This window comes from Panthera uncia, chromosome F1, assembly GCF_023721935.1.
Source record: "Panthera uncia isolate 11264 chromosome F1, Puncia_PCG_1.0, whole genome shotgun sequence".
NCBI lineage: Eukaryota > Metazoa > Chordata > Mammalia > Carnivora > Felidae > Panthera > Panthera uncia.
Window position 1 is genome coordinate 62,451,082 of NC_064813.1, and position 27,626 is coordinate 62,478,707.

The 27,626-nt window shown below is 47.1% G+C and overlaps 1 protein-coding gene across 2 annotated transcripts in view; it reads left to right on the forward strand.

Annotated features, from left to right (window-relative positions):
- Window positions 1–14,106: 14,106 nt before the first annotated feature.
- F11R (F11 receptor) overlaps window positions 14,107–27,626 on the forward strand; it is a 24,554-nt gene continuing 11,034 nt past the window's right edge. Inside the window, exon 1 of one of the 2 annotated variants that reach the window (XM_049634667.1) lies at window positions 14,107–14,274. In XM_049634667.1, the coding sequence (XP_049490624.1) occupies window positions 14,214–14,274 (61 nt within the window). In that variant the 5' untranslated portion in view covers window positions 14,107–14,213. The remainder of the gene's footprint in view (window positions 14,275–27,626) is intronic. The other variant, XR_007458881.1, reaches the window with a different exon arrangement.

A 27,626-nucleotide genomic window follows, 5' to 3' on the forward strand; every position in this document is an offset into this window, starting at 1 on the left:
AATAAAATCTTTTTTTTTTTTATTTATTTTTTTTTTTTGTTAATGTTTATTTTTGAAGGAGACAGACAGAACGTGAGTGGGAGAGGGGCAGAGAGAGAGGAGACACAGAATCCAAAGCAGGCTCCAGGCTCTGAGGTGTCAGCACAGAGCCTGACAGGGGGCTCGAACTCACGATCTGTGAGATCATGACCTGAGTGAACTCAGTCGCCCAACTGACTATTTTTCATTTAAAAATAAAATCTGGGGCTCCTGGGTGGCTCCGTTGGTTAAGCGGCCGACTTCGGCTCAGGTCATGATCTCATAGTCTGTGAGTTCGAGCCCCGCATCAGGCTCTGTGCTGACAGCTCGGAGCCTGGAGCCTGTTTCGGATTCTGTGTCTTCCTCTCTCTCTGACCTTCCCCCATTCATGCTCTGTCTCTCTCTGTCTCAAAAATAAATAAACGTTAAAAAAAATTAAAATAAAAATAAAATCTTTTAGTGGCAATTGGGTGGCTCAATCGGCTGAGCGTCTGACTCCTGATTTCGGCTCAGGTCGTGATGCCAGGGTTGTGGGATCAAGCACCGTGTCGGGCTGAGCTTGAATTCTGCTTCGGATTCTCTCTCTTCCCCTCTACCCCACTGGTGCACTTTCTCTCTCTCTCTCTCTCTCTCTCTCTAATATAAAATAAATAACTAAAAATAAATTCTTCAAAAAATTTTTAATGTTTGTATCTTTTATTTTTGAGTGAGAGAGAGAGCGTGCAGGCATGCAAGTAGGAGAAGGACGAGAGAGGGGGACAGAGGATCAGAAGTGGGCTCCATGCTGACAGCAGCAAAAGCCCGTGTGGGGCTCGAACTCACGAGCCATGAGGTCATGACCTGAGCTGAAGTCGGTCGCTCACCTGACTGAGCCACCCAGGTGCCCCCGAAATTTTTTTAAAAATTAAAAGGGGGCGCCTGGGTGGCTCAGTCAGTTGACCGTCCAACTTTGGCTCAGGTCCTATGTCACGGCTCGTGGGTTCGAGCCCCGTGTCGGGCTCTGTGCTGACAGCTCGGAGCCTGGACCCTGCTTCGGATTCTGTCTTCCTCTCTTCTTCCCCTCCCCCCACAATAAATACATAAATAAACATTAACAAAATTAAAAAAATTAAAAGAATAACATTTTATCTTATCAGTCAGAGTCGATAATTTTACAAGAAGTCCTTGTTGCCTACTGGCTCGGGCACGCATCGTGGCCCGGCCTTCTGAGCAATCTGTAGCCTAGATCTGGCGTCACCCTGCCTTTGCAAACTTCCTCTTCAGCACCTGCCCCCACCAGGCTGGATTTTTTTAGGGGACTAAGCAGCCTCTACTCCCTCCTCCCCGTGGTGGCGCCTGCTTACCATTTCCCCCCGTTTGGGAAGCTTCCAGGCTCTTTTGTGATTACTTTGAATTTCACAAGAATTGGAAGAATGTATTTGGCAGGACACTTGCTGTCCTCATCCAGAGGGCTTTAAAACTAAAGGAGGAGGGAGGAAAATAAGTAGATGATATTGTATCACTGAATTCCACAAAGGCCATGAGACCAGGAGGACAGGGAGGAGGCACGCACTTCTCATGCTGTGTGATAACTTGCATGGATGGCTCTTTGCTTATGTTGACTCCATTTTTGTGTGGCCAACAATTCAACCAGCACCTGGCTCGGAGGAGGTACTTCCATAAACGTGGAATTTTTCCTGAGGTATTGAGTAACTCTCAGAGGGAAAAATGCAAGGGGAGAAAGTTGGGACTAATACTCATGAAGGGTAGCACGTTTTTCTGTAAAGAGGAAAGGCTAGTGGTCACCGCTAACTACTTTTTAACTATCCCAACCCTCACTTTCTTTATCTGTAAAAACGGGGGTTAGAACACGTCTCTTTGGATAGTCGTGGAAGTTTATTTATTTATTTATTTAATGTTTATTTTCGAGGGAGCGTGTGAGCGGGGAAGGGGCAAAGAGAGAGGGAGACAGAGGATCCAAAGTGGGTCCTGCGCTGACAGCGGTGAGCCTGATGCGGGGCTTGAACTCGAACCATGAGATTATGACCTGAGCCGAAGTCAGATGCTCAACCGACTGAGCCACCCAGGTGCCCGGTTGTGGAAGTTGATTAAGATAACATATGTAGGGGCACCTGGGTGGCTCTGGTCTGACTTCGGCTCAGGTCATGATCTCACAGCTCGTGGGTTCGAGCCCCGCGTCGAGCTCTGTGCTGACAGCTCAGAGCCTGGAGCCTGCTTCGGATTCTGTGTCTCCCTCTGTCTCTTCCCTTCCCCTGCTTGCATTCCCTCCTTCTCTGTCTCAAAATTAAATAAGCATTAAAAAAAAAAAATGTTTTTTAATGGTAACACGTAAAGTACCTGCCATGTAGAAGGTGTGGATATATATATGAATAATAAACACAAGAAGATAAAATTGCGTAGGTATTTTGAAACTTGATGGAAGGGAACATGTGACAGGCCGTGGGAAAGTATGTCATATTAAAAAGAAAATATATTTAATAGAACAGCCAGACTTCATAAGCGTGCAGCTGGATGGATTTCTGCAAAGTGAACACCCTCATTTTACCACCCCTGTGCTCAGAAAACATACACTGCATGTACAAACTTAAACTCTGTTGTGACTGGCTTTATGGCCAATTGTGTGGTCAATTTTTGTAGATGTTCCATGAACGCTTGAAAAGAGGGTACAGGGGCACGTGGGTGGCTCACCCGACACTTGGTTTTGGCTCAGGTCATGATCTCACGGTTTGTGGGTTCGAGCCCCGCGTTGGGCTCTGTGCTGACAGGGTGGGGCCCGCTTGGGATCCTGTCTCTCTCCCTCTTTCTCAATAAACAAATAAATTTTTAAAAATTATTTGCAGGGGCGCCTGGGTGGCTCAGTCGGTTAAGCGGCCGACTTTGGCTCAGGTCATGATCTCGCGGTCCGTGAGTTCGAGCCCCGCATCGGGCTCTGTGCTGACAGCTCAGAGCCTGGAGCCTGTTTCAGATTCTGTGTCTCCCTCTCTCTCTGACCCTCCCCCGTTCATGCTCTGTCTCTCTCTGTCTCAAAACTAAATAACTGTTAAAAATTATTTGCAAAAAAAAGAGGGTATATCCTGCAGTTTGGGGGTGCAGTGCTCTCTCTATGTCCGTTAGGTCCAATTTATTAATTATAATTATATTTATTAATTGATTATTAATTAATAGATTGTTCAAATCTATTTATGTCTCTAGAATTTTCTTGTCTACTTGTACTCTCAGGTTCTTACAGAGGTATGTTTAAATCTGTCACTATGATAGGGATTTGTCTATTTCCCCTTTAGTTCTGTTACCTCTACTTTGCATATTTGGAGACTGTGGTATTAGATTGTACACAGAACTGTAACGCTTCCTCCTGATTGGATTCCTTTCTCATTAGGTCCCCTTCAACTAGTTTCAAAGTCTGTTTTGTTTCATATCAGTGCAAATATACCAGCTTCACTACAGGAAGGGGCGCCTGGGGGGCTCAGTCGGTTCAGCGTCCGACTTCAGCTCAGGTCATGATCTCACGGTCTGTGAGTTCGAGCCCTGCGTGGGGCTCTGTGCTGACAGCTCGGAGCCTGGAGCCTGCTTTGGACCCTGTGTCTCCCTCTCTCTCTCTGCCCCTCCCCCACTCACACTCTGTCTCTCTCTCTCTCTCAAAACATAAACATTAAAAAATTAAAAAAAAAAGAAGTGGACTCTAGCAAAGCAGATTTTAAAACTGAAAGAAAACATAAGTTCATTGCTAGAGACCCCAAAGAGAACATGAGTCAGGAAAATGTCATCAGGTTATCCGGAGACATCCTTCCCACTCATTCACTCTGCTTCCTATTCCTATTCCTATTTGTCACCACATTCCTCAACCTACCAAGTCATCCAATTCATCGACCTTACCAACATTTTGCTATTTATTAATTTCCTCATGCCTTTGTATTCCTCCTAATGCAGTAGATTCTATGCATGGGTCATTGCTATCACCGTTCCTTTGCAGAACCAGGGATAAACTTATCAAGAAAGCTCAAGCTCAAGTCCATGGGCGCCTGGCTGGCTGAGTCGTGGAGCATGTGACTTTTTTTTTTTTTTTGAGAGAGTGGGGGAGGGGCAGGAGAGGGAAAGAGAATCTCAAGCAGGCTCTATGCCCAGTGAGGAGCCCAAGAAACGTGCTCTCTTCTCTCTTTCTCTCAAAAACAAAAACAAACAAACAAACAAACAAACAACACAAGCAATCAAAAGCCTTCTGCCTGCATGGCAAAGACAGGCAAACATCACAGAAATCAAGTCAAAAGACAAGCAGCCAACTGGGGGGAAAATCAACTCAGTGTGTACACAAAGGTCTAATTCCTGACTATATAAAGAGCCCTTACAAACGGATAAGAAAAAGACAATTACTCCAATAAAAAATGAGCAAAACATATGAAGAGAAATGAAAAACAAATGAAGAGCTCACAGAATACACAGGACTCTTGAAGTTATGGGGATGCTCACTTTGAGATACACAAGTTACACTAAACCCCGGGGCGGCTGGGGGTTCAGCCGGTGAGGCGTCCAACTCTTGATTTTGGCTCAGGTCCTGATCTCAAGGTTTTGAGATGGAGTCCGCATTGGGCTCCATGCTGGGCTCGCAGGCTGCTTAAGATTGTCTCTCCCACAACAGATGCTGGCGAGGATGTGGAAAGAGAGGATCTCTTTTGCACTGCTGGTGGGAAGGCAAACCCGTGTAACCCCTCTGGAAACAGCATGGAGGTTCCTGAAAAAAATTAAAAATAGAGCTACCCTACGACCCAGCCATTGCACTACTAGGCATTTATCCAAGGGATACAGGTGTGCTGTTTCAAAGGGACACATGCACGCCCATGTTTACAGCAGCTCTATCAACAATAGCCAAAGTATGGAAAGAGCCCGAATGTCCTTCGATGGATGAATGGATAAAGAAAATGTGGTATGTATATACAATGGAGTATTACTCGACAATCAAAAAGAATGAAATCTTGCCATTTGCAACTACGTGGATGGAACTGGAGGGTATTATGCTAAGGGAAATTAGAGAAAGACAAATATCATGTGACTTCACTCATATGTGTAATTTAAGATACAAAGCAGATGAACAGAAGGGAAGGGAGGCAAAAATAACATAACAACAGGGAGGGGGACAAAACATAAGAGACTCTTAAAGACAGAGAACAAACTGAGGGTTGCTGGAGGGGCTGTGGATGGTAGAATGAGCTAAATGGGTCAGGGGCATTAAGGAATCTAGTCTTGAAATCATTGTTGCACCATATGCTAACTAACTTGAATGTTAACTAAACTAAAAAAAAAAAAAAAAAAAAAAAAAGACGGTCTCTCTAAATAAATAAATAAATAAAAATTAAAAAGACAGAATGTCTCCCTTAAAATGTCTCTCTTAAAATTTTTTTAAACATTTATTCATTTTTCCATAGAGAGAGACAGAGCGTGAGTCAGAAAGGGCCAGAAAGAGAGGGAGACACAGAATCTGAAGCAGGCTCCAGGCTCTGAACTAACAGCACAGAGCCTGATGCGGGGCTCAAAGTTATCACCTGAGCTGAAGTCTGGCGCCTAACCGACGGAGCCACCCAGGCATCCCAAAAATGTCTCTCTTTTTAAAAAAAAAGACACACAGGGCACCTGGGTGGCCCAGTGGGTTAAGCCTCTGACTCTTGATTTCCCTTCATGTCATGATCTCACGGTTCCTGAGTTCAAGCCCACATCTGGCTCTGCCCCACTCTGCTGGCACTCTCTTTCTCTCTCAAAATAAGTAAATAAATAAAATTTTGAAAAGACACTAAAAATGACACGAAAAAACTAAACTCATTTTACATTAATCAGGTAAATGCACTAATGTAAATTGTACTTGAATTTACATTGATCAGTTTAGCCAATATTCAAATGTCTGAGAAAACTCTCTTTTGCAAGACTATGGGAGAACAGATATGGTAATAGTTATGTCGGGGCACCTGGGTGGCTCAGTCTGTTGAACATCAGACCTCAGCTCGGGTCATGATCTCAAGGTCGTGAGTCTGAGCCCCACAAGGGGCTCACTGCTGTTAGCACCGGAGCCCGCTTGGGATCCTCTGTCCCCCTCTCTCTGCCCCTTCCCCGCTCACTCTCTCTCTCTCTCTCAAAAATGAATAAACTTTTGGGGCGCCTGGGTGGCTCAGTTGGTTGAGTGTCCGACTTCAGCTCAGGCCATGATCTCACAGTCCATGAGTTCAAGCCCCGCGTCAGGCTCTGTGCTGACAGCTCAGAGCCTGGAGCCTGCTTCAGATTCTATGTCTCCCTCTCTCTCTGACCCTCCCCTGCTCATACTCTGTCTCTGTCTCAAAAATAAATAAAAACATTAAAAAAAAAATGAATAAACTTTTAAAAAAATAAAGTGAAGATTGAAAAAATAGATTACGTACATACAAATTGGTACACACTCTATGGGAGGGCTCTTTGTCAGTATCTGCATATACCCTTTGACCCAGCACTCACATTTCTGGAAGCTTTCTGGAAATAAGCTTCCACCCATGTGAAATGACACGTGTACATGTTTATTCATTTCATTACTTACGTTAGCAAAAGACTGAAAGTAATCCAAGGGTCTCTTAGTGAAAACTGGCTGAATCAACAACATTATAAGCAAACAACAGAATATTGTGGAACTGCAGAAAAGAACGAGGAAGCTCTCTGTGTACTCAGGATCTCCCAGATTCATTGTTAAGTGGGGAAAAAAGGTACTATGCTATCTTTTGTGTTAAAAAAAAAAAAAAAAAAAAAGTAGCTCAGTTGAGCGTCTGACTCTTCAACTTTTTTTTTTTTTTTTTTTTAATTTATTTTTGGGACAGAGAGAGACAGAGCATGAACGGGGGAGGGGCAGAGAGAGGGAGACACAGAATCGGAAACAGGCTCCAGGCTCCGAGCCATCAGCCTAGAGCCCGACGCGGGGCTCGAACTCACGGACCGCGAGATCGTGACCTGGCTGAAGTCGGACGCTTAACCGACTGCGCCACCCAGGCGCCCGAGCGTCTGACTCTTGATTTCGGCTCAAGTCGTGATCCCGGGGTCACGAGATTGAGCCCCAGGTTGGGCTCCACGCTGAGCGTGAATCTACGGAAGCCTGCCCCTCCCCCCGCCAATTTCCAGGGATGTGCACACAGTGAGCGCGTGCCCTCTCTTTGAAAAAAGGCTTTTCGTTATATGTTAACGAACTTGAATTTAAACAAAATCTTGAAAGAAAAAAAGGAAGACAATATGGACATGCGTTTGTGTGTGTATATCCACACATTTACTTATTTATTTGCTTACTTATGTGTAATTTGCTTATGTTCGCAAAAGGAAGGCTCGGAAGGACACAGAACTAGTAAGAACTTGTAAGAGATGGAAACCCCTTCTGCATCCTTGCTGTTGTCTCCATCCGCTTGCTTAGGAAAAACCCAACTATGGTCAAACCCAACGGCTTACTCCTTCCCTGCAGTCAAACAGCTGGGGTAAAACTCACACCTGTGTGAAGGATCTCCCTTTAAATCTGTGTCCGAAATATCTAGTAGGCAGTTGACACAGCTCACTAGTCCCGATACACTTTCTTAGTGTGTGTTCAGTTCCTGTCTCCACTTCTCCCCACCCTGTATTTTTTAATTTTTTTAATGTTTATTTATTTTGGGAGAGCGAGCAAGCACGAGCAGGGGAAGGGCTGAGAGAGAGGGAGACACAGAATCCGAAGCAGGCTCCGGGCTCCGAGCTGTCAGCACAGAGCCCGACGGGCGGCTAGAACCCATGAACAGTGAGATCGTGACCTGAGCCAAAGTCAGACGCCCAACTCATTGAGCCACCCAGGTGCCCCATTTTTAAAAAATATCTTTAATTAATTAACTGATTAATTTTTATTTATTTTTTTAACACAAGATTCTATTGTCTTCAGAATAAAACAAAATATGAGGATTGGAACTGGATCACAGGGCCCTTCCTCTTCTTATCTCCTCACAGTTCAAAATGTTCACATCTTTTTTTAAAATGTTTTTATTTATTTATTTTGAGAGAGAGAGAGAGAGAGAGGTGGGGGGGGGGGGAGAGAGCAAGCAGGGGAGGAGCAGAGAGAATCCCAAGCAGGCTCCCCACTGTTAGCTCAGAGCTTGACAAGGGGCTCGAACCCATGAACTGAGATCATGACCTGAGCTAAAACCAAGAGTCTGATGCTTAACTGACTGAGCCACTCAAGTGCCCTCAAAATGCTTGTGTCTCTTAACAGCCAGCATTCTCTTAGATTTGCATCTGGTCTCAACACCTTCAAACCTCAATGCAAGCTGCTTCGTACTTTTACAGCCTTTTACTGGAAAATGATCTTAGTCTGCCCGCTGTGGCCACCCTGCTTCCTGTCATTATGCCGCTTGCCCTGAGCCTACAGAGGATCTTTTGCCTGTCTTGTCCTGTGTCACTTTGTGGGCTGGCGCTTCCCACACTTCTCACAGAAAGCCTGGCAGGTTCTAGGAAGGCTCACCATGCTTGCAAGGGTGCTACCTGCACAGGAGGTCCCCCCACTAGTTAGATCCCCTAACCTTCCTTTCCCCTGTGCATTTGTTGCTAATGACTTTGCCTCCTACTGAACTGAGAACAGAAGTCAGACGGAATTTCCATCATCTTCCCGCAGACGAGTAACGGATGACCAGCTGTACCGATCACTTCCCTCTTGTCACGGAGGATGGTTGGCTCTGTTCCTTTTTAACACCCACCTTGAACCCTGGGTCCCATCCCCTCTCTCCTCAAGAACTCGGAAGTGCCGCTGTCCCCTCTTTCTCACACGGCGGCGCTGATTTTTTTTCTTTCTGCTGGATCATTGCCATTAGCATACAGTGTTTCCATGCAAAAGTACTAGCTCTGCCTTCCTCCAACAGCCCTCCAGCTGCTGCTTCTTTTCTCTGCTGCCCTCTCAGCAAAATCTCAGTTGACCTGTCTGTAGCCACTGTCTTTATTTCCTCAATTGACAGAGCCCAAGGCAGGGACTGAATTCCCGAACCGTGAGATCACGACCTGCGCGGAAATCAAGAGTCGGAGGCTGCACGGATTGAGCCACCCCAGTGCCCCCGGATAAAAGATTTTTCAAAAAATATGTCGAGGTAAAGGGAAAATTGAAGAGCATACTCAGGATAGTCAGATGAAGTCAGATGGAGTCAGGAATGCGTATCAGTTTTTGGACTTGAATTGCCAATTTGGATTTGGTCTTCCTAGAGACTAAAGCAAAATGACTAACAGGATTTGTTATAAAATTCAAGGTATCCATTAGACAAATATGTGGCAGAAACACGGTGTCTCTCAGCAGGAACATTTGGGAATATCAATACCTAGAATGCTAACAGTGCCAGCTTGGAAAGAGGTCACTTCAGGATTCCGTTTTCAACTCTGTCCTCGTTCAATATTTTTTTATCAACCTACTGGGTTAGGCCACAGAAAGCACGTTTATGAAACTTGCATAGAACACAAATTCAGGTGCAATTGCTAATATGTTGGATGACGCGATCAAGATTTACGTTTAATAATCCCTTCCAGTTTTCAACTTTGCAGGCAAACTCACCAGCCTGACGTTTACAAATCTGTTCCTTTTTAAAGAGACTATAAGAATCGAATGTCAGGGCGTCTGGGTGGGCCAGTCGGTTGAGTGTCTGACTTTTGATTTCGGCTCAGGTCATGATCCCAGGGTCATAGGATCGAGCCCGTGTCAGGCTCTACACTGTGTGTGGAGCCTGCTTAAGGTTTTTTCTCTCTCTCTTTTTCTCTCCCTCTGACCTCTCCCAGCTCTCTTTCTCAAATAAAAAAATAAAATTGAAAATTAAAAAACAGAAACAAATGTCAATGACAATGAGATTCATAAACTGGTTTATATAAGCAATTTTATGAGAAAAATAAATATATGGAGAATAAAAAATCATTCACATGCCGTAAAATTACGTTCATGCTTTATACTTGTATACACAAATATTTTGTATAGAAATAACTGGGATGCATACTGTTTGTATTTCCTTTTTTTCAATTAACATTAACCATTAACATTATCTCATGTATACTTTTGTATATATGAATATTTCATTTTCAAAACAAAAAAATATGAACTTGAATGAGGTTAAATGCAAATGTACTATAGTTAAGAAACAACTGTTGGGGCATCTGGTTGGCTCAGTTGGTTAAGCATCTGACTTCGGCTCAGGTCACGATCTCACAGTTTGTGAGTTTGAGTCCTGCGTCAGGCTCTGTGCTGACAGCTCGGAGACTGGAGCCTGCTTCGGATTCTGTGTCTCCCTCTCTGCCCCTCCCCTCCTCATAAATAAAAGAAAACATAAAAGAAAAAAGAAACAACTGAACAAGTACAGGATGTGAGAGACCTGACTTAATAGTAGTCCAATGGAAAATAAAGGCTCGTAGCACTATCGACAATAGCCAAAGAATGGAAGGAGCCCAAATGTCCATCGACGGATAAATGGATAAAGAAGACGTTGGGGCGCCTGTGTGGCTCAGTCGGTTAGGCGGCCGACTTCGTCTCAGGTCATGATCTCGCGGTCTGTGAGTTCGAGCCCTGCGTCGGGCTCTGTGCTGACAGCTCAGAGCCCGGAGCCTGTTTCAGATTCTGTGTCTCCCTCTCTGACCCTCCCCCGTTCATGCTCTCTCTCTGTCTCAAAAATAAATAAACGTTAAAAAAAAATTAAAAAAAAAAGACGTGGTATACACACACACACACACACACACACACACACACACACACTGGAGTATTACTCAGCAATCAAAAAGAAAGAAATCTTGGGGCGCCTGGGTGGCTCAGTCGGGTAAGCTTCCGACTTCGGCTCAGGTCATGATCTCGCGGTCCGTGAGTTCGAGCCCCGCGTCGGGCTCTGGGCTGACAGCTCGGAGCCTGGAGCCTGCTTCTGTTTCTGTGTCTCCCTCTCTCTCTGCCCCTCCCCCGTTCTCGCTCTGTCTCTCTCTGCCTTTCAAAACTGAATAACTGTTAAAAAAAAAAAATTAAAAAAAAAAAGAAAGAAATCTTGCCATTTGCAACGAGGTGGATGGAACTGGAGGGTATTATGCTAAGTGAAATTAGTCAGTCAGAGAAAGACAAAAATCATATGATTTCACTCATATGAGGACTTTAAGACACAGAACAGATGAACACAAGGGAAGGGAAGCAAAAATAATATAAAAACTGGGAGGGGGACAAAACATAAGAGACTCTTGAATATGGAGAACAAACAGAGGGTTACTGGAGGAATTGTGGGAGGGGGGATGGGCTAAATGGATAAGGGGCATTAAGGAATCTACTCCTGAAATCTTTGTTGCACTATATGCTAACTAACTGGGATGTAAATTTAAAAATAAATAAATAAAATTAAAATAAAAAAAATAAAGGTTGGTTAAAGCCCGAATGTTAGGAAAATGTAGATGAGCTTATGACAACAAAAGTTATTATCTATGTAAAAAAAAGAAAGAAAAGCCTTGTGGGTTTGACTTTGCCACAAGTTGGCTGTAACTAACTCAGTGGTGTAATATGGCTATTATATTTTGTGAATGCATTCTTGTGCTGTAAGTTCAAGTGATGGAAATAGCCATCACCCCAGTGCTTAAAATGGACCAGGTGCTGTGCTTAGCATATTGTGTGTGTTATATTATTTAATCCTTGTTTTTGCTGTAAGGTATTATTGTCATCAGAACTACCTTCTGGATGCAGAAAGTTTCAGAGGGATGTGAGCTGGCCAAGGACTAGCTAGAAACTGGGGGACCGGATTTGAACTGAGATCTGTCTCATGGAGAGATGGTTTCTCCCGTGCCTGGCGGGGGGTGAGGGGGGGCGGAAGATTGCGAAACCATGCCATATGAAGACTCTTGAAGGATTTAATGATGTTTAGCTTGGAGAAGGAAAGACTTGGGAGGCTCATAATAAGTATATTAAAATACTTGAAGGAAGGGCTGTCATTGGCAAAGAACAATGACATTATTTTGCGTAACTCCAGAGAGTAGAGGCTGGAAGTTACCAGCAAGCAGATTCCAGAAAGTATATATACATACTTTTTTATGAGGGCTGGTAGGGGCAGCAGGAGAGAGAGAGAGCATCTAAAGCAGGTTCCATGCTCAGCGTGGAATCCTACGGAGCGCCGAGGAGCCCCACGGATCCCCACTTGGGCTTGAGCTCACAACCATGAGATCATGACCTGAGCTGAAATCAGAAGTTGGATGCTTAACTGACTGAGCCACCCATGTGCCCCCAGAAAGGATATTTTAACAGTTAAGAGCTGTGCAAAAAAGCAGAATGGTTTGCCTCGAGAATTTTTATTAGAGTTTAAACAGAGGATGTATAAACTCTCTGTGGTTGGGCACCTGGGTGGCTCAGTGGGTTAGGGGTCCCACTTCAGCTCAGGTGATGATCTCACAGTTCATGGGTTGGAGCCCCTGCATCGGGCTCTGTGCTGACAGCTCAGAGCCTGGAGCCTGCTTCAGATTCTGTCTCCCTCTCTCACTGCCTCTCCCCTGCACATGCTGTGTCTCTCAAAATAAATAAACATTAAAAAATTAAAAAAAAAAAAACACTCTGTGGTTGTATGAGCCTTCCTATGTAGGGCAAGAGAATGAACTAAACGACCTCTAAGATGACCCTTCCATCTAAAGACTTCTGACCAGTATCAGAGTTCCTTTAACTGCTGCTCAAGTCCCCCCGCCCTTAAAGTTTTCTCTGACACTCGCAACCCTGCAGTTGCGAGTTGCGGGTCCCTTCTCCTAGCTCATCCTTCCCCTTGTATCTGCCTCTGTCTCCAAGACCTTAAATTCCTTTGAGGGTAAAGAAGAGAACTTTGCCCCTGGCAGGCACGGAACATTTGTTTCAGTTCAGTAACATGAAGTTTCTTTTGGTTACATAATATCTTGTTTCTGTATCAGTCTTGGGAGTAGATTGTCGGTCATGTGAAGTCAGACTGGTTTATATCGATCTGTTTTTCCCTACAGCATCCACTAGGTGCTTAAATAACCATTGCTTCAGATTGGGTGGGACCAGAAGCGATGTGGACAAAGGACTGAGAGCAACAGTGCAAGAAGCAGAAGGTCAAAGAATGCTACCTACCGGTTTGCAGAAAGGTGTGGACTTTTCACTCAATGAAACCATGTTCAGGAAGTTTTCCACTTGGCAAGAACAGTTAAGATGAAATCATGGTAAAGCAAAAGCTAAAAATAGTAAAGGTGGTGAGCGTGAGTTTCAATTAAAAAAAATGACACAACAATATAAACATTAACAGAAAGCTCGAGTGTTAACATAGTCTATAGCAAGAGGGGCTTAGTCAGCACCCGACTGTGAGTCACAGAGAGAGGATAAACAATTTTGAAACGTAGCGTTTCGCTGACACATCGGACGTGCGTAAAGGGCAAATCCTGGCTCTCACGGTGATGTCTGCGGAGCATCTGTCTGTGGGTCAGCTTGTATTGTCCGGGTGTGGGTGACCCCATCGGATGTTTAAAGTTCTTGAGAGAACGTAATTCTGCTTTTCCCGCCTTGGAGTTGAGGGCTCCCTTCCCTTTCCTCCTCTCCGCGCGCCCCCTCTCGAAGCTTGTGATGCTGCGGATGGGGCGGACGGAGGATGGCGTTTTGGGGCTCGCGTCCTCTTCTCTCCGGGTCCCTCCCCCCCTCCCCCATATGAATGTGTGGCTTTCACCTGCCAAAGGACGAGGGCCAAGGTTCCCGCAGCACCCGGCGATGTACCCGCAAACCCACACCCAAGCCACGGAAAGCAAACCCAGCCGGGTGTCCACGAGGCCCGCAGCACAACTCCCTCCCCGCCCTCCCCCGGGCTCTCCCTCCCGTCCTGACTCGGAAGCAGCCAGTCAGAAAGTCCCTACTTGAGGAACGCCGACCAATCAGGGCGTCCTCACCTGCAGAAGGTGCGCACTGGTCCCCGGACGCGACGGGCCCGCGGGCCAATCGGAGGCGGCTCGGGCTTGGAAAGGCGCCAAGCGCCGGGGGGCGGGGAGCCGGGGGCCGAGGTCGCACCTGGCGACGGTGAATCACTCAGCGGGAGCGGCGACTCCCTCCGCCAATGGGAGCGCGCAGGGGCGGGGCGCCGGCCAATCGCCGTGGAGGGCGGGGCCGGGCGGGGCTCGACCTGGCGGCTGGAGTTTTAGTCCGCGGGTGGCTGCGGGGGAATCTCTGACTCTCTCCGGGGCTGCAGCGGCCGCGTCGCGTCGGGGTCCTGATCGCCATGGGGACCGAGGCGAGAGCCGGGAGGAGACAGTTGCTCGTCTTCACGTCGGTCGTCCTGAGTAAGTTCCCGGAGTTTCGGGGGGAATCGGTGGGTCGGGTCAGAGGTTGGAGGGAGGCGCTCCCCACGCCCCTCGCCCGCGGCAGGAGAGGCGTTGAGAAACCCGCCAGCCTCACCCAGCGAGTTGCCTTTCCACCCCTGGCCCTTCCCTGTTTCCCCTCCCCCTCCCCCCCCCCCGGCGGGTGGCCTGCTCCCCTCCCCCACCCCCTGCCCCGGCACCCACCGGGAGGGGGTGGCCCCGCTTTTCACAGCCTCGTTTGCCGGCGAGGGCCCTGCACGCCTCTGCCCAGGCGCACCCCTCCGCCCGCGCCGGGGCGGGCCATCCTGCCCCGCAACGCACACCCGACACCCGCGCCCAACCCGGGAGAAGCCCCGAGCCCCGCACCCCTGACTCCTTTGGCTCCTGGGTGGTCTGCTCCTGAAGGGTGGGCAGGGCAGACCGACTGGAGGTGAGGTGGGGTGGGAAACCACCGGGAGAAGTGTCTGGGTGCAAAGTCCGAAGAAGAAATCAATTCGAAATCTGAACTTTCTCAGCACACAGCACTTCAAGTTCCTTTCTGGAGTAGCTACCTTGAGAGCCCTTGGTGGCTGTTGTTGACCGAGGGACTATTCCCAGGGGAAGGACCTGCCTGTCGGTTGGCTGGAGGCTTCCCAGAGCCAGGGCTCTGCCCTCCCCCTGGCCGCCTCTGAGAGTTTTTGTTTCCTTTGTAAACTCCCTTTCCTGTGGAACAATGAGACTCACTTGCTGGGGCTTGCCTCCGTCCAGAGATAGGTTTGGGCCTATGGGCCGGGCTGCGTGGATGCTTTGGGCCTTAGTTCAGGCGACCCGTGTCAGCAGCTGGACGTGGTCCGCCAGGGTCTTGAGGGTCTGTGCCTCTGTGGGTCGTGGTGCGGGTATGCGATCTGTGGGGGGATCTTCGTTGGTCCCTTGAAGAACGAAGCTTTAGGAAGTGTGAAGGGAACGAAAATTAAAAACAAAAAGCCGCATCGGTGGTTATACGGCGGTTCACTTTGCCCAGTTGCGAAGCGTGGAAATAGGTTCCCTGCCCTTGGACGGATGGATGGACAATTTCTTTGTCCCTCATCACAAAAACATAAAAGCCCTTGGGGTGCACTGGACCAGAGGCAAGTCTAACCCTCGCCCTATTGTACAGACAAGGAAACAGGTCCAGAGAGGGGAAATGACTTTTCCAGATGGATGAAAGGACCTGGGAATGGCACCAAAATCTCCTGAGTCCCTTTCCTTTTCCCACTCCCGGGTCCGCGTCTCAAGCACCCTGTGGCATGGGAACCGCGACCTCAAACATCAGCCTGGGATCACGCTCCCGGGTCCACCCTCTTACCTTTTCAGTTCCCACTAGAGTCTTCTCTCACTTGTCTTCTTCATTCTATGCCTCCATTTTCCTTTTTGCCTCAGTTTCCAGTCTTTTCCTACTCTCCAGCTTTTTCATTTCTGCCTGCACCGTAGAACTGCTTGTGACACCCATGCCGGTTCCGTGTGGGGCTCCTACTGGTACTCGGCTTCATGCTGCGCCAGTGCTCCCTTCCCCAGACCCAGAAGTTTCTCAGTGGTGACTCTATTTGTGACAGAGTGTGTCGGGTTCACAAGCTTGCTGGAGCCACAGTCTTCTTCCTCTTCGTCTTCCCTTTTCTCTCTTCCTACTGTTGTGCGTTGTGACATCCCCCAATAATCTCATACTGGCACTGAAAGAATTGTGGTAACACCGTCCTGAGCTGGGGGACGTCCTCCAGTCTCTTCAGGGATTCAGATGGTTCGCAGGGAACCTGATGTGATGTTGCATCAGCTTGACAGGACTGTGGGTCCTGGGAAGTAACATGTCCGGGGGATGGGGGAACCGACCATGTCACATTAAAAAAAATTTTTTTTTACATTTATTTTTGAGGGACAGAGAGAGATACAGCATGAGCAGGGGAGGAGCAGAGAGAGAGGGAGACACATAATCCCAAGCAGGCTCCAGGCTCTGACCTGTCAGCACAGAGCCTGACCTGGAGCTCAAACCCACAAACTGCAAGATCATGACCTGAGCCAAAGTCGGATGCTTAACCCGCTGAGCCACCCAGGCACTCCATTAAAGGCTGTTTTTCGGGTGTCTGGTCTGTCCTGTGACCCAGGGATGTCTGCATCATATGTGGGTGCCCACATGCTCTCTCTTCCATCAGGGCTGCTGCCCATCAGAGAGGAAGAAGAAAAAGGGCAGGATATTATCCAAGTCAAGCAAAGGTCCAGCCCCAGCCTGGGGAGCTCAGCGGAGAGGAAGGCCCGGGCTGTTGGCCAGGGATTGGAGCCCAAACACTGAGGGAACTGGGCCTGGGGAAAAGCCAACCAGTGATGGAGAACACGGTCTCCCTCTCCCTGGGGAACCTGCACTTAGAAGTTTCCAGCTATCTCCCAAGCAGGGAGGGAGAGGCATTTCTGCTTAGCAGGGTCCTGTGTGACGAGGATGGCTTTTGGTGTCACCATGGGGAAGAAAGGGGAACCTGGGCTGGAACCCTGGTCCTTCCTCCTCACCCCTCCTTGAGGGTGGTGTCCCCACTGAGCCGTTCCCGGAGGGAGGGGCTGCTGGCCCCCTGTGTCTGGGTCCGCCTGTGAGCGCTGGTGTTCTCCAGGGACGGTTCCCGCCCAAGCCCTTCCAGCTTTACTGTTGAGCTTTGCTAGCTTTACCTCAAACTCCACATCGATGAGTCATTTCTCCTTTCCCCTCCCTCTGCCTGCCAGTTGCTACTCCCAGGAAAGAATTGTTCCCTGGAAACCTGAAGCCTAGTGGCTGATGGCAGCAGGAACTAGGAACTAGGAAATGAGCGGGGCTGGGATTGCGGTGTCTCTGCCTCAGTCTTCACCTCCGGGCCCCAGGACACTTTCACTTCACCATGTTTCTGTCTGGTTTCTTTCACTGGTTTGCCAGGGATCTCCGGCCTGGTTTTGGTTCGGGGTAGAGCTCCTGCAACGAAAAGGAACAGGTTAATACATTGTTTGAGAATCAGAAGGATGTAGAAGGTTCAGTCCATGCCCCCCCCCCCCCCCTGATTCTTATGTCTCTTTCCAGTGTTTTTTTTTTTTTTTAATTAAAAAAAAATTTTTTTTTTAATGTTTATTTATTTTTTGATACAGAGAGAGCATGAACGGGGGAGGGGCAGAGAGAGAGGGAGACACAGAATCCGAAGCAGGCTCCAGGCTCTGAGCCATCAGCCCAGAGCCCGACACGGGGCTCGAACTCACGGAGTGTGAGATCGTGACCTGAGCTGAAGTCAGACACCCAACCGACTGAGCCACCCAGGCGCCCCTCCAGTGTTTTGTTACACAGGCACAATTACATATAAATATGTATTTGTTTCTGCCCTTTCTTGCACCAAATGAGGCACACTACAGATTTTCTACTACATCAGGCCCCTTGTTTCATTCGCTTTGGGATACCCTGGAGATCTTTTCCTTTTGGGTGCCGTGGCCTTGGTCATTAGGACCAACCCTCCCCACCCGCCCAAGTCCACCGGGTCGAGGGCCACCTGTTCTGTGGACACTGGCACCCTTGCTCAGAGATAGGTTTAAAAGCTGGAAATGGTGGGCCTGGTTTTTCGCCTCTGTTAGCATCGAGGAGAGGAGACCTTGGGGGCCTCCCGACTCAGACGAGCTTCCTTTGCCGCGGTCCAGGAAAGATGTGGATGACGGCCCGTCAGATGTCATTGTGGACGAGGGTGCGGCGTTGTGAGGGGGCTGGGGGGGGGGGAAGCCGCGTGAGTGGACGCACGCTGGGCTTTGCCAGGCATTGAAAACTCAAGAGTTCATCTGTCTGGGACTCCCTGATAAGCAGGGTTTCTGTCTAAAGTCCGGCTGTGGTATTTGTTTTGCAATGTGGGGATAGGACAGGAGGAAGCAGCTGGCCCGACCGGGAAGTGTGATGCCAGGCCCCTGGAGGGAGCAGCCCTGGGTGGGCGGGCACAGCCTTGTAATGGGGAGATGGGTGGGGGAGGGGAGGAGCCCAGCAGGTAGAACTGGGAATGCTGCCGAGCGAGGTCGGGAGGGAGCCTTCCAGTGAGAGCTCTCCTGTCCCACGCTGCCCGCCCCACCTTCTGCCCTCCTGAGGGCCCACCGGGCCAGCCACTGACGTCACTCTAAGCGCAGCCAAGAAGGGCTGTTTAGACTTAGCCCAGCCTGTCGGGCTCACAGAGCCTTCCTCTTGCCCCTGCATTCCTTATCCGTCCTGCCCTAACCCCCAGGAGCTAGTTCCGTCTCTACAGGGTGGCCGGTGGGGAGGAAAGGGCAAACCGGGGGTGGAAGCCCTAGGGCCAGGTCCTGATGGTATATTGCTTTGTCAAGTTCATTTGTTAATCCGGTGAACATTGGTGTCTACCGTGTTCCAGCCCTGTGCTAGAGAGTAGGGACAAAGCAGAGACCACACCTGCTATCTAGAAGTTCTGAGGCGATGGGGCGCCTGGGGGGCTCCGTCGGTTGAGCCTCCGACTTCGGCTCAGGTGATGATCTCGCGGTCCGTGAGTTCGAGCCCCGCGTCGGGCTCTGGGCTGACGGCTCGGAGCCCGGAGCCTGCTTCGGGTTCTGTGTCTCCCCCTCCCTCACTTGTGCACCCTCTGTCTCTCTCTCTCTCAAAAATAAGTAAACATTAAAAAAATTAAAAGAAAAAAGTTCTTAGGAGAGCTGGGGGTATTGGAAACAATTGGCTCACATCAGGAAACCCGGGAGTAACCTTTTGGAGGTGAGGGCTCCCCCTCATTCTCCAGCTCCTGCCCCCTCCCCCCCCCCCCCCCCCCCCCCCCCCCGCACCTCATCTGCCTGGAGGCGAAGATCGGGGGGTTTCTTTTAGAAAACAACAGGGACTGGGTGGGTGGTTTCCCCCCTTTTTTTTCCTTTTTTTAAAAAAAAAAAAAAAAAAAAAAGGAATTCAAACAAACTCATGGCAGAAAAGCAACTTAAGGAACATTCTTCTAATGGACAGGATGTGTAGAGGAAACAAAGTTTTCTTTCTTTCTTTCTTTTTAAGTTTATTTATTTATTTTGAGAGGGTGGGGAGAGGCAAAGAGGGAGAGAAAATCCCCAGCAGGCTCTGCCACCAGCAGCACAGAGCCCGAGGCAGGGCCTGATCTCTCCGACCCTGAGATCATGACCTGAGCCGAAATCAAGAGTCAGATGCTTAACCGACCGAACCACCCAGGCGCCCTCAGAGTTTTCTTAATAAAGTAGTAGAAGGAGGGGCGCCTGCCTGGGTGGCTCAGTCGGCTGAGCGTCTGACTTCGGCTCAGGTCGTCAGGTCATGATCTCGTGGTTCGCGAGTTCGAGCCCCGCATCAGACTCGGTGCTGACAGCTCAGAGCCCGGAGCCGGCTTCGGATTCTGTGTCTCCCTCTCTCTCTCTGCTCCTCCCCTGCTCACACTCTGTCTCTCTCTCTCAAAAATAAATAAAGATTAAAAAAAGAAAACAATAAAGTAGTAGAAGGAAGTAGCTTTTCTGTGGCGGATCTGGTCTACATGTACAGGGATGCTTGCTGGCTTCTGTTAGCTGGAAGCCTCCGCCCTCTGTGACCACCTTGTCCTCACAGCGTGCTTCAGTTAGGGGTCATGGAGCATCTTCACTGGCAAGGCACCGTGCTAGGAGCTGGGGACCTACAGATTCTCTCCTCCAGGAACTACAGACGTAGACTGACGAGGGGGTGCCAGCGGCTGCACTCAAAGTACAAAATGGGGAGCATAAAAGGGAAGAGATCAATTTTTCAAAACAATAAATTTTTATTAAGAAACAATAGGGGTGCCTGGGTGGCTCGGTTGAGCGTCCGACTTCGGCTCAGGTCATGATCTCACAGTTCATGAGTCCGCACATCGGGCTCTGTGCAGACAGCTCTGAGCCTGGAGCCTCTTCAGATTCTGTGTCTCCCCCTCTCTCTGCCTCTCTTTCTCTCTCAAAAATACATAAACATTAAAAAAATGTACATATATACTTCTTAAAAAAGAAGAGAGAGACACGATATGTGCTCAGTGTAGAAAAATGGGAAAACAGGAATATGGAAAAAAGAAAATCACACGTAGGCCTATTATCAAGAGATAAATACTTACTGTTGGTGTTTAATTGTAGTCTTTCCTTTATGAATAATGTAGTATCTGTGTATATTTAAGCAAAATATGCTTTAAACAAAATCCATTCTATCGTATTCTACTGTATGGCTGTATCATAATGAACTGTTCACCTTTTGTTGGACTTTGAGGTTTTCTTTTTCTTTGCTGTGCTAAATAACATGAAATTGTTCCATCTTTAAGCTTAACTCTTGAGTGTTTTCTTAGGCTACATTCCTAGAAGTTGGGGAAGATTAATTTTGACTGGGAAAAGTCATAGTGGGGCAAGGGGCATTTGAAAAGGATCTTGAAGGATGAGTAGACTTTTCTTGCTTGTCTGACGGAGATGCTCTGTAGCATCATAGTTTATGATTATGATTATGATTATGATTATTTTGAGTTTTAATGATTTAGTTTTGAGAGAGACAGAGCACGAGCAAGGGAGGGGCAGAGAGAGGAGACACAGTCCGAAGCAGGCTCCAGGCTCCGAGCTGTCAACACAATGCCCAATGCGAGGCTCAAACTTATGAACTGTGAGATCATGACTTGAGCTGAAGTTGGATGCTTAACTGACTGAACCACCCAGGTGCCCCTTTATTATTATTTTTTTTTAATGTTTATTTATTTTTGAGAGAGAGAGAGAGAGAGTGAGCGGGGAAGGGGCAGAGAGAGAGGGAGACAGAGGATCTGAAGCGTGCTCTGTGCTGTAAGAGCAGAGCCCAATGCAGGGCTCAAACCCAGGTACCATGAGATCATGACCTGAGCCAACTAACTGACTGAGCCCCGGTAGTATCATGGTTTTAGAGCCTCGGAATTAGGCAGACTTGGGTTAAGATGCCCTTCCCACCATGGAGCACCTGGCTGGCTCCGTTGGTAGAGCATCCGACTCTTGATCTCCAGGTTGTGACTTTGAGCCCCATGTTGGGTGTAGAGATTACTTAAAAAAAACAAACAAACAACAACAAGATTCCCTTTCTACTTTGCTGCTTATAGCTGTGTGATTTGGAGCAGCCGTTCTAAGCTCAGTGTTCTCATCTGGAACATGGGATGGTGACAATAGAACTTGTGTCTCATGGGGTTTTTGCAATTAGAATCTAAGGACACAATGCATATGGCACCCACCTTCATGGGAGGGCTCACTGTGTCATTTCTCCCATTACACTCCATTGGTCGAAGCAGTCACAAGACAGTGCCCAGATTCAAGAGGAGGAAACCTAGAATCTACTTCAGTCACAATGTAAGAAAACCAGGTGGGATGAGATAGATCCGTGCGTCTGCTTCTGGAAAATAATAACTTGCCACGGTTGTTTTATTATTCAGATACATAGTGGTTTTCAAGAATTGTATCCTCAGTCTTACAGATTTCTACGCCACCGACTCTCTTCTGAAGCATATGAAAACATGTAGGGATTGATTTAAGTATTAATGGCTGCATCACTATCTGTCTCCCCTTCTCTTTATCCGGTTCACTTCTCTTCCCCACTCCCACCCCCTTGAGCCACTCCTACCGCCTATCTACTTCCCCATTGTCAACTACAGTGTCTCCAAGTCACCTTTGCTCTCCTTACCTCCTGCCCTTTTTCTCTCCTTGAAATTTATCAGACTCACCTGCACTGTCCAGGATCCCGATGGTATAGTACTCTCATATTTCTTTCTCATCTATTACCTCATTTCACCTTTAAAGTTTTGTTTAATCAGGGGCGCCTGGGTGGCTCAGCCAGTTAAGCGCCAGACTTCGGCCCAGGTCATGATCTCACGGTTTGTCGGTTTGAGCCCCGCGTCGGGCTCTGTGCGGACAGCTCCGAGCCCGGAGCCTGCTTCGGATTCTGTGTCTCCCCCTCTCTCTGCCCCTTCTCGGCTCACGCTCTGTCTCCCTCTCTCTCAAAAGTAGATAAACGTTAGAAAAAATTAAGGTTTTGTTTAATCAACGTTTTTGCCTCTCCCTTTTGGCTTTGTTTCTTCTTCTCTCCTTCTTGTGATCTGATTTTCTTTTCCCCCTTTTTCATCCCCTTTCCCCCGCGTTTTTCTCTAAATTAAAACACTTAATCCCGTGCTTGCTGATGACACAAATATAGAACATAGAGAAGAAAAGCTGCCTGCGGTCTCAGGTAATATGCACTGTCTAGTGCTTGGAATCTGTTCTTAGAGATTTTGTTATGCATATACTCAGATTGTTTTTATTATTTATAAATATAGGGTCATATTCTACATATTGCTTGTACATTTTGGACATACTTCTGATCTACTTTGACCTCTGAGATGGCAATATGTATTTCTTACATAGTTTTTGATAATGTATCATACTGGAGCCAGATTCCCAGGGTTAGAATCCTACTCTGCCACCTATTAGCTTTGTACTTGAGCAAATTACTTAATTTACGTGCCCCAATGAACTCATCTGGAAGATGAGAGCAACAGTAATGTTTATTTCATGGCATCATGGCAAGGATCAAATGAATTAATCCTGTAAAGGGCTCAGAAGAGTCCTGCCATGTGGTGAGTATTCGAGAAACGCTAACTGCTATTATCATTTTATTCTTGCTCCTATGTTATTCATTTGGTCATGGTCAGTAATGTGTGTCTAGAATTTAGATATGATTACAGTTGACCCTTGAACGACGCATGGGTTTTGGGGTCTCAACCCCATGGAGTTGAAAATGTGTGCAGGGGAGCCTGGGTGGCTCAGTCAGTTGAGCAGCTGACTTCGGCTCAGGTCGTGATCTCGAGGTTCATGAGTTTGAGCCCCGTGTATCGAGCTCTGTGGTGACAGCTCAGAGCCTGGAGCCTGCTTCGGATTCTGTGTCTCTCTCTATCTCCTGCCCCTCTCCTGCTCACTCTCTGTCTTCTCTCTCTCTCTCTCTCCTAAAAATAGATATACATTTTAAAAAAAGAAAGAAAGAAAATCTGTGCATAACTCTTTGACTCCCGAAAAACTAGTAACCTACTACTGACTGAAAACCTTACTGATAACATAAATAGTTGATGAACACGTATTTTGTTATATGTATTATATAGTGTGTTCTTACAATAAATTAAGCTAGAGAAAAAAATGTTAAGATCATGAGACGATACATTTACAATACTGTACTGTATTAAAAAAATTTTGTGTATAACTAGACCCGTGAAGTTCAAACTTGTGTCATTCAAAGGTCAACTGTAATTGAAAGTATAGGACAAGTCTTATAAAAAGGTTTTCAGGAGTTCTGTTGATTCTTTCCTTTTAATTATTTATTTATTTTTCTTGTTGACATAGCCTTATATTAGTTTCAGATACACATCATAATGATTCCATATTTCTATAGATGGTAAAATAATCACCACAGTAAATCTAGTTAACATTCATCCCCATACATAGTTACAGAATTGTTTTTTCTTGTGATGGAAACTTTTTTAAGATCTACTCTCTTAGCAACTTTCAGAGATATAATACAGTGTTATTTAAAAAAAAAATTTTTGACGTTTATTTACTTTCGAGAGAGAGAGAGAGACCGAGCACAACAGGGCGGGGCATAGAGAGAGGGAGACACAGAATTGGAAGCAGACTCCAGGCTCTGAGCTGTCAGCACAGAGCCCGATGTGGGGCTCAAACCCATGAACCGCGAGATCGTGACCTGAGCCGAAGTTGGATGCTCAACTGACTGAGCCACCCGGGCGCCCTGCAATATAGCGTTATTAACTGTAGTCACTATGCCATACATTACGTCTCCATGACTTACTTACTTTATAACTGAAAGTTTGTAACCTTCGACCCCCATCAACCATTTTGCCACCGCCCATCCCCCACCTCTGGGAACCACCAGTCTGTTCTCTGTATCTGCAAGCTTAGTTTTGTTTTTAATTTAACCTTTATTTATTTATTTATTTAAAAAAAATTTTTTTTTTTTCAACATTTTTTATTTATTTTTGAGACAGAGGGAGACAGAGCATGAATGGGGGAGGGTCACAGAGAGGGAGTCACAGAATCTGAAACAGGCTCCAGGCTCTGAGCTGTCAGCACAGAGCCCGATGCGGGGCTCGAACTCACGGACTGCGAGATCACGACCTCACGACCTCAGCCGAAGTCGGAGGCTTAACCGACTGAGCCACCCAGGCGCCCCAGTTTTGTTTTTAATTTAGATCCCACATATAAGTGAGGTCCTATTGTATTTGTCTTTCCATGTCTGACTTATTTCATGTAGCATAATGGCCTCAAGGTCTACCCATGTTAACACAAATGGCAAGGTTTCATTCTTTACGGCTGAATAAAAAACTTACATGTGTGGACCACATATCCTTCATCCATTCATTGATGGACACCTAGGTTGTTTTCATATCTTGCCTATTGTAAATAATACTGCAATGAACATGGGGTGCATATATCTTTCGTAAGCAGTGGTTTTCTTTTCTTCAGATAGACACCCAGTAGTGGAATTTCTGGATCATACGGTATTTCTATTTTTAATTTCTCAAGGAACGCCCACACTATTTTTCATAGTGGCTACAGCAGTTTACATTCCCAGCAGCATGCACAAGGGTTCTCTTTCCTCTATCCTTGCCGGTGCTTGTTACTTCTTGTCTCTGATAATAACGCGTGGTGAGATTTCATTTTGGTTTTGATTTGTGTTTCCCTGATGATTAGCGATGTTGAACATCTTTTCATGTACCTGCTGGCCATCTGGATGTCTTCTTTGGAAAAACATCTATATGGATCCTCTGCCCAGTTTTTAATTGGATTGTGTTTTGTTCTTGTTGTTGTTTTACTAGTGAGTTGTGAGTTCTTTGTATGTTCTCAGTTTTCTTGGATATTAATCCCTTATTAGATAAGTGATTTACAGATATTTTCTCCCATTCAGTAGGCGGCCTTTTCATTCTGTTGATGGTTTTCTTTGCAGAGCAGAACGTTGATTCTTCCATTGTGTGGAAATGTCATCATAATTACCTAAGTCAAGGCTGTAGTTACAGGGGATTCAGCCAGAATGTTCACTGCTGATGTCCAGCTGAGACCTTTCTATTCATCTGCCTGGGCCATGGTCACAAGGTATCACAGACAGACGGATGGGGAGAGTGAGGGTGGGGGCTTAAACAACAGTGACTGATTTTCTTACAGTTCTAGAGGCTTGAAGTTCAAGACCACTGCGGTGTTAGGGTTGGTTTCCTCTGGAGGCTCTCTCGTTGGCTTGCAGGCAGCCACTCTGTCCCTGATTGTCCTCTGTATGAGCACCTTGGTGTCTCTTTGTATAAAGGACACCAGTCACACTGGATTAGGGCGTGTCATACGGGCCTTATTTTAATGTAATTGTCTTGTGACAGGCCTTGTCTTCAGATACAGTTACATTTTTTTTAAGTTTCTTTATTTTGAGAGAGAGAGAGCCTGAGTGCAAGCATGTGAGTGAGCATGAACAGGGGAGGGGCAGAGACAATTCCAAGCAGGATTCACTTTGTAGCGCAGAGCCCGATGCAGGGCTCGAACTCAGAACCCAAAAACTGAGATCATGACCTGAGCTGAAACCAATAGCTGGTGGCTTGACCGACTGAGACGCCCAGGTGCCCCGATACGGTCACATTTTGAGGTACCAGGGATTCAGGCTTTCACATAGGAGCTGAGGGAACACCATTTGGTCCATAACAACCGTAAACCGTGTTGAAGATACCTTTGCAGTGAGAGCAATGCCCTACCTGGCCAAGGCCTCTTCCCCAGCTGACTTGAACCTGCTTGGAGTTCCCTGTTGTGGTCATGAAGACAGTGGGGATTTTTGTTGTTGTTTATTTTTATTAAAAAAAAATTTTTTTTTTACATTTATTTATTTTTGAGAAACAGAGAGCGTGAGCAGGGGAGGGGCAGAGAGAGAGGGAGACACAGAATCCGAAGCAGGCTCCAGGCTCCGAGCTGTCAGCACAGAGCCCGAAGCGGGACTCGAACTCACAGACCGTGAGATCATGACCTGAGCCGAGGTCGGACGCTCAACCGACTGAGCCACCCAGGCGCCCCCAGTGGGGATGTTTTCAATGGATTCACATCCTTCCCCCACTTCATGCTGCTGGTTTAGACCTTGCATCAGAAAACCTCCTGCAACTTCCTCTTTTGTCTCTGCACACCTCCCTGGATGCAGGAAAGCAGTCTGTAAGCACTGTGACCCACGCAGAGAAACGAGTCCCTCGGGGCGCCTGGGTGGCTCAGTCGGCTCAGGTCATGATCTCACCGTTCATGAGTTCAAGCGCTGCATGGGGCTCTGCACTGACGGTGCAGAACCTACTCGAGATTCTCTGTCTCCCTTTCTCTTCCCCTCCCCCATGTGTACTCTCTTTCTCTCTCAAAAAAAATTAATAAACTTAAAACAAAATTAGTCCCTGTTGCAAAATGCCACTTGGAAATTGCTCATGTGCAGAGTACTCTGATTGTATTACAAAACTATGAAGCAAATTTAAAAACACTTAATTTGGGGGCGCCTGGCTGCTCAGTCAGTGGAGCGTGTGACTCTTGCTTGGGGCTGTGAATTCAAACCCCATGTTGGGTGTAGAGATTACTTAAAAATAAAAAAAATCTTGGGGTGCCTGGGTGGCTCAGTCGGTTAAGTGTCCGACTTCGACTCAGGTTGTGATCACACAGTTCGTGAGTTCGAGCCCCACACTGGGTTCTGTGCTGACAGCTCAGAGCCTGGAGCCTGCTTTGGATTCTGTGTCTCCCTCTCTCTCTCTGCCCCTCCCTTGCTCACGTTCTCTCTGTCTCTCAGAAATAAATGAATGTTAAAAAACAATTTAAAAAAAAAAAAAAAGATCTTGGGGCGCCTGGGTGGCTCAGTCGGTTGGGCGTCTGACTTCAGCTCAGGTCATGGTCTCACAGTTGATGGGTTCGAGCTCTGCTTCGGGCTCTGTGCTGACAGCTCAGAGCCTGGCACCTGCTTCAGATTCTGTGTCTCCTCCTCTCTCTGCCCCTCCCATGCTCATGCTCTGTCTCACTCTGTCTCTCAATAATAAAATAAACGTAAAAAAATTTTTTTTTAAATCTTTAAAAAACCCCACAATTCTTAGGGTGCCTGGGTGGTTTAGTAGGTTAAGGGTCCCATTCCTGGTTTTGGCTCAGGTCATAATCTCACGGTTCATGAGTTTGAGGCCCACTCCAGACTCCATGCTGACAGTGTGGAGCCTGCTCTGGATTCACTCTCTCTCTCTCTCTTCCTCTCTCTCTCTCTCCCTCAAAAATAAACTTTAAAAAAAAAAAAACAACACTTAATTTTTATGTTCTGAAACTAAGTTTTTACAAAAAGATTGATGGAATAGTCATTCCCCTGCCCCCCTCCC